This window comes from Drosophila gunungcola (genome assembly GCF_025200985.1).
Source record: "Drosophila gunungcola strain Sukarami chromosome X unlocalized genomic scaffold, Dgunungcola_SK_2 000049F, whole genome shotgun sequence".
In the NCBI taxonomy this organism is placed as follows: domain Eukaryota; kingdom Metazoa; phylum Arthropoda; class Insecta; order Diptera; family Drosophilidae; genus Drosophila; species Drosophila gunungcola.
In genome coordinates this window covers 342,692-352,432 of record NW_026453193.1, presented here as the reverse complement: position 1 = coordinate 352,432, position 9,741 = coordinate 342,692, and the positions used below count along the sequence as shown (strand labels likewise).

General features: G+C 36.6%; 1 protein-coding gene across 12 annotated transcripts in view; it reads left to right on the top strand.

Moving 5' to 3' along the window:
- Positions 1-1,126: 1,126 nt before the first annotated feature.
- Positions 1,127-9,741, top strand: part of LOC128261009 (inhibitory POU protein) — a 37,173-nt gene continuing 28,558 nt past the window's right edge. For 4 of the 12 annotated variants that reach the window (XM_052994407.1, XM_052994406.1, XM_052994405.1 and 1 more), the window contains exons 1-3: positions 1,127-2,022; positions 2,999-3,031; positions 9,343-9,399. In XM_052994407.1, the coding sequence (XP_052850367.1) occupies positions 1,897-2,022; positions 2,999-3,031; positions 9,343-9,399 (216 nt within the window). In that variant the 5' untranslated portion in view covers positions 1,127-1,896. The remainder of the gene's footprint in view (positions 2,023-2,998; positions 3,032-9,342; positions 9,400-9,741) is intronic. The other 8 variants (XM_052994411.1, XM_052994410.1, XM_052994409.1 and 5 more) reach the window with 2 other exon arrangements.

Sequence of the window (9,741 nt, the reverse complement as noted above, 5' to 3'; positions counted from 1 at the left end):
GAAGGACTAGCTGTAGCTCCTTTTCAAATAAATATTTGTTTCAATACTTAATCTTAAAATACCGTTAAAATATAACATAACATGTGTACAAGGTATCAGATAATTAAGTTTAATAGTTTTCTCTGAAAGAATTTTCAAAAATTTTCTTTTTTCAGTTTTTTACTGTATATAACCTTTTATGATTTTTCTAAGAGATAATAACCGTTTTAAAGTGACTTAAATGACAACTTTAAAAATGTACATACTTTTAGTTAAGAATGTAGCATGGTTTTTTAAACAAAAAGGAATTTTGTTTTGTTGCGTTGCACAGCCAAAACAGATTATGATAAATATTATTTAATGAAATTTAAAATCGATGTGGCAGCATAATTTATTAAAAGTTTACCATTCATCGTTTTCTTTAGCTAAGGCACCCTGTACTCCTGCCGAAAAGGTAACAAAGATCGGGACACCCTTTGGGTGATTTGCCATGCTGCATGCTTTTAACAGTTGCACTGCAACAACTAGGCCTCCTTCCGATACTCCCCCTTTGGACTGACCCACCACGGACCCTGCCCCCCCCCCCCCCCCCCCTGTCTCCTCCACAGCCGCACTAACATGTACGCCCATTTTTGTTTTGGCATTGTTGGCCGTTTTTTGCCTTTTGTTGAGGCTCAGCCACCCACCGTCCCACCGAAAAAAAGAGGCGAAAATGTGGAGGAAAAAAATTGTGCCATATGCTGGACGCGGGTTAGGGTTTTCCAAAAAGAGGGTGGCGGGGGGGGGGGTGTTGAAGGGTAAGGGGGTAGAGCCACTGTAACTGCCATAGTGCCACCCACCGAAGCACTGCGCAGACGCCGCACCACTCACGCTGGCATTGGCTTCGTCAAGTTTGGAAGGACTCGCCGGGTAGAGACACACCGCTGGCTGCCCAATTCCAGCTGAACGAAGGCGCCGGCAGCGCAGCCCGCTCCTGATGGGCGACCAATCAAAGGAGCTCAGCCAGCATTATATAAGGAATGCGGCTGCCATTTTGAGGCAGCGAAAAGGGGCCACGCCTACGCTGATAAATAATGAAAACATGTCGTCCGCCCCATTGAAAATAAACTCTGAAGTTAGCGAAACTCATCATAGAATTCTTTATCACAACACCACGCGCGCTTGTCTAGTTGTGAAATCTGTGTCCTGTGCGCTGGCGTTTTTTTCAGTTTTCGTCAACGAAAATAGTTGAATTCGTGCTCAAAAATAAACGCGGGGCGGCCAGCGGTAGCGGTAGCGGTAGCGGTAGCAGTAGCAGTACGGTAGCGGTATTGTCAAGCGGTACAAAAGCACACACATCCACATTCACATACGTACATACGAAGGAAAAAAAGAAAGAAGGAAAACAGGAAACGGAAATCGCCCAAAAAAGGCGGTAAACAGTTTGAACGCCGACGCCAAACCGTTTTTACCGTTTTCTCGAGTGCGCGTAATCCAATTACAGTCCAAAAAAGTCACCGACGGCGGCCAGTTTAAACCTTTCCTTAACTTCTTTGGCAACATTTTTTTACTGTGCTTTTTTTCTCAGTTTTGTCAAATAAGCGCGCCTAAATCAAATTAATACGAAGAAAATATATCAAAGCAAAAAACTAACCGGTCAACGGAAACAAATTTATAAATAAAAGTGCAGTGATAAACGAGATAATCGAAGAAAGCGAATCGAATCGAATCGTATCGAATCGAATCGAAGCGAAATACCAAAAAAAAAAAAAAGAAAAGGTCGCAATCGAGCCGGCCCAGTGCATTTGATATTTGTTGATGTCCTGCATGCAGGACACGCGCTAAAGTTGTCCCAGTAAGTGCTTCAAAATTTACTCGCCAACCACTTTCGACGCCTCCAGGGCGTTCAAGCTGGAGGAGGATTTCGTCGGCGGCTGCATGACAATGTCGATGTACTCGACGACGGATAAAATGAAAATGTCAGCGCCCAGTTGTTTTCCAGGACGCTACAGTCCCTCCTACCGAAGTTCGGAGCAAATGCGTCGCTGCATGCCAAATCCATCTGTAAGTATTGCCAGCCAGTCCCGTCGCTACATTCCCAGCACTCAAACTCCATGCCAACCCAAGAGTTGAGGTGTATTTCTGTTGGACAGGCTTAAAATCCTCCAATCCATCCATCCCCCATCGCTTATTCTTCGAATACTTCGGGCGTTAACATCCTTACGAGGACAAGTTGTACTGTATTTCTGATAAAAAGGCCTAAGATCCTTCAAAAAATCCCTTCGCTTGTTGTCTCATTTCACGCCAACATTCTCAGCCCACTTTTTTAGTATGTTTCCTTCCATTGGTCCTAAAAAAAACTTCAAGCTATTATATGTATCTTTATAATAACCATTGGCAAGTCAATATCTGTGCCCAAGACATATACCTTGCAACTCGATTAATATATAAGATAATAATGTTTCAAGAAGTCATTTTAATAGGTTAAAAATTATTTCTGTGAGAAATATACTTATAGCATATCGCTATTTGTTCCGTTATCACTAACATGATAAATTCAAAGGGGTTAATATTTCAGTCATGATCTTATATAAAAAAGCTAAAAAAATAACCTCCTAAGATGCTCAAAACAAAGAAAACTAATTTTCTAATAAGGATAGTAATTTATTCAAAATATCATAACAATGATATATATATGTATATGTATGTGTATATCATTTGATATTTCTTAAAAGCTATGGGCCTTACCATTTCGTAGTAGCTAAATTTAAAAGTAATTTCATATTACTATGAAACTGAATTTACTTATGTGCGCTTTCTGCGGCTTTTTCAGATGTTTGATAATATACAATACAATAAAAACCTTAAGATCTTGCAATATTATGAATTTATTGAGTAGAAGATGAAATGTTTAAATTCTTAATATGTGCCCCAGTTATTTAATTAAATATATTTTAAAAACATTTACATTATTTATACCAGTAGATAATGATCATTAACAAGACAGTTATAATACTACGGAATATCCTTCCTTCTACAGATTCACATCTCATCATCTTGCGATTCTATCGAGGTATGATTTCTGCATCAGTACGTCTTCCTCAAAAAATTTCCCTGAATCATTGCAAAACTAATTGATTTTGCGATGGTATGGTATCAAAAACTTTATGCAATCAAAAAAAACTAAAAGTCATCCCATCGTTCATGGACTGTAACGATATTCTTACAATGTGATACACATCAATTAATTTTAGTTTACTTGTCCCTGAGAGGTGTGGTTAAAATCGCTTGATATGTGCTGAATTTATTAAATTAAGAACCCTATTAAATCAATTACATATTATTAGCCTGTTTTTATTACATTTTGGGGGAATAGTAATCGATAATTTCAAGCTTCTGCTCAGTAGCTAATAGAAACACAAATCAGAAACCATATTATATTATATTTTCTCTTATCCCCGAATTTGAAAAGGTTATTAGAACAACATTTGAGCTGCAGGTAAACCAATAGTAAATGATATAGTTTCTCAAAGCTTAAATATGAACTGGATTGTCAACAAAAATGTAACTTTATTTGACTTAATATGTATATAAATATACAGCAACAAAGCCTTTAAAATAAATAAGGAAAGTATGAAAAAAGATAAATTCAACATATATGGGTCAAATTTGTATAAATTCCCTTGACTGTAATTCTATGATGCATTTTTTTTGCGTTAAAACCAATAAACGAAAGTTTTATTTTCTAACAATTATGTCTCAGAACATATTTCCCTTGCATATTTCATATTTATTTCAAGGGACATAAATTGCTTAACACCTGGTAGTTTTATATAATGCTTAAAAGTTTTATATGCATTATTGTCAATGAAATAAGATTAGGTCGATTTGTTCGAGTTTGTTCTGACATTGTTTCTGATTTGATTTAAAATTAATTTGTATATATTCATTTTATGAAAAGATGATTATCTCTTAAACATATTTCATAATAACTTTTTCATTTGCGTAGTGAAATCAGGGTTTTAAGCAACATTTCTCGTTGAGACCAAGCAAATAACAATATCAAATAGGGAAAGTTTGCCATTATATCACAACCTGTTCCTGTGACCCGCAAATAGGCTTTCCATTCATACATTCTTTCGCATTCCGAAGCTGAATACAACCACCCGACTTGGAACCCAGCACAGCGATATATAGAGCTTAAGGATGCCCTGTTTTTCCTGCCTGAATGCATTAATAACGAATAATACCGAGTATTTGGCAGGCGTCTCGCAGTTTGCCAAGTGTCCTGCTGAATCTTTTATGAGCTTTGAGTTAAAAATTGAATGGGAACATGAGCAGACATTAAATGGTTATTACCGACAGTTCTCAGACAGGTTTATTGATGCCGCCAGTCTGGGGGCCAGAGTTACAGGTAAAAATGATAGGAAACGGAAATGGATATGGAAATGCATTTCCACTTCTGCCTGCGAGAATTTCCGGTACATATTTGTCTTAATTACGGCGTGAATGTCGTTTAAGTTTCCCGGTTTTATGGGTCTTACGGTGCCCACTAAACGAACCCAAACTCAAGGGTTGTGCAGTAACCTTGAAAAGTGATTTGAAATTCATTTGCATTAATTATTTACCAACTATTTGTATGCGCTGCTGACCAGCTAGACAAATAAAAAATGTAGAAGGACAGAGTAGAAGAACAAAGACGGGAAAAAATACGAGCTGGCTGAACGAATGCGGTTTTACCATGGCTAAAAAATTACACTTTAAAGGGGTTTTCGCTTTAAATACTTAAAAAATGTATTCGTTATAATATTTATATCTTATGATAAACATTAAATCAATACTTTTAAAATACAAATCATTTTTAAGATTTATTTAAATATTTAAAAAAACTTTTAAAACGTTAAGCCTTGATATAATTTGTTATTAAGCAATAAAGTCCGAATACCTAACATGTTCAACTAAATGAAATTTATATTCATTTATGTTTGCAGTATGGTTTTCTTAAACAACTCATATAACTAAAATAAACAATCGATTTAAAAAGCAAACAAAAACTAAGAAGTATGTGGAAAAATAAATAGATTAAAAGACATATGAAAACAATTATCTGAACTTACAAAAGAGAATAAACTAATCCTGATACAGTATGAGTGCGGTCTCAGACTTAAAATATGGCAAAAGTAAGCACATAAAATATGGAAATTTTAAAAGTCACTACTTGAATTTCAATTAATGTTTAAAAACACCAATAAAAACTAAGTGGCATGGCAATTTATGAAGGAAAAATGTCTGGAGTTTGCCCTCAAGTTGTGCTACCCTTTGCTAGGGCATAAAATGTGCATAAACAAATGAGAAAAGAGACTTGAAAATTGGACGAAAATGTCCAGGATCGGGCGAAAAAAAAGTTGATTGCCTGAACAGGTGAATGGCAGTGGGGGGGACACCTTTTGTCCTTCACCCCGCCGACCACGGATTTTCTTGTGGATTTTCCAACCCCGCCTGCAAGTCCTTAAATTAATCCGACAGAGAAGCACTTTAAACCAAAAAAAAAAAAAGGGAGAACAAAAAAAAAAGAAAATCACTTCAAGTGTATTTTTCTTTAAGAGGCAACAACTACATTTGCTTATCGGATTTGTCCTTCGCCTCACCCGCCCTCACCCCTCCTCATTCAACTTTGACCTCTCACCCCCTTCAGCTGGCCGTTAGCCACTTTTCGGCTTTTTGGAAGCTGCCAGCGGACCGAGCTGTTGAATGATCAAAGCGGCGGATTTATAGGATTTATGTGCTACCCTTGGCTGGGCATTAAGCAGGCGAAAAGGCAGGGGGAAAACGCAGGGGAAAAACGCAGGGGGTGGGACACCGACAGAGACGCGCTTTTTGGCTGGTTACAAAAACACTTAACGCCTTGCAGTCCATTAAATGGAAATTTGTCGCAGATCCCCAGGACCCTGTAATAAACTCGTTGAAGGCAGAAAAAAACAAGAAACGAGAAATGAGAAACGAAAACCAAAAACCAGAGAAGTTGGATTTCCAGGGGCGGAGTTTTTGGCACTGTCATTTAACTTGAATTGTTTGCCTGCCGCGTTAAATGGACAGCGGTGGCGTTAATTTGATTTAAATATTCATAAACTGCATTAAATGGGCGCGACATTAAAACGAAAACGAGCAGGCAAGCAATTGACAAATTATCGGCAAAACAAAAACAAATGAAAGCGAAGGCGCAGGAAATATAAAACGTGTAATTCACAAAATGAGTGAAGTCGGATAAAGGAATTAAATTGAAGGATTAGCAGCACAGTTCCAGCTGAATGAAAGATTAAACAGGGGAAATGGGAATATTGTCATTAATATATAAACAAAGTCCTTTAAGTGCTAAGAGAGCAAGATAGTTTTTTTTTTTTACCAAACATATATTTTTCTTTTGAATACAGTCATAATTTTTTTAAAGAATAATATTATGTTAAAACAAAGAAATTTACATGATATTTTTATAGTTTAGAATGAAATGTTTTTACTTTAATGTAAGTTAATTAAATTCCAAATAATATAATACAAAAAGAAATAGTTTTTTACAAATTGAACAAAATTTGTTTAAATCTGAAAGATTGTCTACTTATCTGTCTTGTAATAGCATCGCACAACTTCTTTAACTTTCTAATATTACTAACTCAAAATTAAGCTTAACTTAAACGATATCCTGCGGGTGTTTTAAAGTATTCCCCTTCATTCGAATTTAATTGCTCCAGAATTCGGAGGCTTGTTTTGCAGCGCAATCGATAAAATTAAGCATTCAGCATTGCGTATCTATTTGCACACATCATAAATATTAAATTCCCACAAAACAAACAGCAAAAAAAAAACAGAAATTATATATATACATATATATAAGGAACACACATGGGAGACTCACGTGGAGAAAAACGGACACACACACAAACAAGTGCGAGACAGAAAGAGAAGGACGAAAAGGGAAAAAAAAACAGTTCACTTGATTAATTTTTCACACTTATAAAGAATTTATGTGCAAGTGTCAACCTGCACTGCGATGTGTGTGTGTGTGTGTGAGAGTGTGAGTGTGCGAGCAGGTCAAGACAGGGTCCCTTCCATCTCCCCTCTCTCTCTCTCTAAATCTCACTCTCCCTCTCAAAAGCCTGGCCTAGGTCGTGACTAGAAAGAGATGGCACCAGGTCCTGGCGCTGCATAATTTGATGAATGACTGCGCATATTAATTCATAAATTAATTTACTCTTGCATTGCGGCGCAAAATTTATTGGCCAACAAACTGTTGCGAATTCTGGTCAGGAGTGTTTTCCGCATTTTGTTGGCCCTGCAGAGGGTAATAAATACATCTAGAAGATCTAAGGCAAATTGCTTACAATTTTAGAGTCCTTGAGGGTGAAGTTAATTTCCTAATTTAGCTCTGATCCATTAAAATCAAAGGGCAACTCTTGCCAAAATGTTTTATCTCTATTTAGTAAATTAAATCATTTTTGGCTTTCTCATCAGCTACTATTTCAACTTTTAAGTTTTTATTATTTTTTAAAAAACGAAAATTAAATTCTTTAAAAATTTTCCATTACATTTGATATAATAATTTGGAAATAATAAAATTTTAAAGTTGAAACAGAAAAAACTTTGTTTCTAAAAGTTTTTCTTAAACCAAATAATTGAAAAACATCCATAAAAGTAAAAGTGAATTCTTATAGACAAAAGCTTTTAGATCTCATCTTATGATAAAAGTAATTTCTATGTTTTGATTTAAAACTACAAATTTGGAAGAGCTTTATGCTTTAAGGGACAGAATTTAGATACAACTTGGGAATAGAATTTTATTAAATGTCGTGTACTTGCTCTATAAATATACCCGACTTATCTCACCTTTCGCCTGTTTGTTCGGTCCTTTATGTCTCGACCCAGAAGAAGTCTGTAAAGTAGTCTTTGGCATCCGTTTCTTTGGCATCCTGTAAAAGCGGACACGCATAAACGTGGCCATTAAAGGATCTATAGGTAACAAGACCCCAGCCCTTTGAACACTCGCACCCACTTGCAAGTGCAAACAAACTGTCGCTGTCAGATTATTTGCACAAGCCCCCCTTCTCAGTGTCACGCCCCCACCAACGACCAACGCCCCCCTTTCGACCAAGTTTAAGCGACAATAAGGGGTCGGCCATGGTCACATGGTCGCATGGTAAAATGGTCGACTGGTCGAATGGGCCAAGACGTCATTAAGAATGCACAACATTTTGATTTGTACAATGGCCGCCGCCCGGTTATTGCGGTCCTCCTTGGGCCAAAAAGAGACAGCCTGTCGCAGAGAGAGGGAGATGCACAGAGACAATACATTTATGGAAATTAAATGCTGTATACAAAATAGGCTGTTTCAAAACATCTTTAAGCCTTAAGATTTTGTTTTTACTAAATAGATTTAAAACTTAAGCTTAACATGTTGCTGTGAAATGTACCACTTCAGCTGTTTACAAATTAAATAGTTGTGTCAAGCAGATACCTGTTTTCAAAACCTTTGATTTAAATGTAACAAAGATTTTAAAATTAGCAAATATTTGCTATTTGTTGTAATAACTATATGTAACTTTACTTAAGTGACATCGTATGTACATCGATTTTTATAACAAACAATAGTTCACATTTTTTTAAATAGTGGTAATTAATTAGATAGTGTCGATTAATATCTGTGCCACAGCAAACTCTTCCCAATTAAAGGAATCCAATTAAAAGCCCTTTTTTTCTGTGTATCTGTGAGTCCTTCGAATTACGCCTTTCGCCTGAAAATGGGCCGCAAGAAGTAAGCGATGTCGATGCGGATGCGGATGCCAATGCCTCTTGGCCATGTGGGTTCCATCTCATTCACACTTAACCCCCTCTATTTTCGTCTTTCGTTTTCGTCGTGCGGCGTTTTGAAGTTTGTGCGCATCTAAATAATTGATTAACTGAAAAATTCGTGCGAGCTTCGTGCACAGAAGGAGTTTGCTCCATGCACAACCTACATATATATGTATGTATGTATATACATATATATTTATATATATATATATATCTATATATAAAATATAAAATCGATAAGACTGGAATAATAAAGACCACGACGACGGCGACGACATGAAGATGAGCAAACGGGCACGGGATCCGAAAAACTTTTGATATTATTTATTTAAAAACCAGCTAGTGGAGCGGTGGGTTGTGTGTGGGGGGGCCGGCAAAAAATCAATACGAGCCGAGCTTGTTAAAGGCTTTAAGGTCGTGGAATCTCAAGAACTTCTTTTCCTACAAAATAAAATACAAAAAAACCAAACCAAACAAAAATAATTGCTGCAGTGGCACATCAATCTTTACACAATACTATCGATGTTTGTTCCGTCTTTTCAGAGTCGTTTATTAGAAGATGCTTCCCTATTATGCAATTCGTGGTCAGCACGTCAGAATGTAAGTTATCATCTAAACACTACAACTACAACTACAACTACAACAAGCCAGTTGATTAATTTTCCTTTTCTGAAATTCATTTTTGATACGTATGCATTTGTTCTGTCGCGCCGAACGCCGACCTATATATACATATATGTCTCAGTATATCTATATGTATGCCAACGTGTAGCCAAAAAAATTCCAATTGGATTTGGGTGATTTGATCTCTGTTCCCTATTGTTTCGATTGTGTTCTTGCCTGTGGACCATATACATATATCAATATCCCTGCATCCCCAAAACAAATCATTTCCAACTGGGCCTACTGACTACACCCATTTCCGATCTGTTTTTTTGTTTC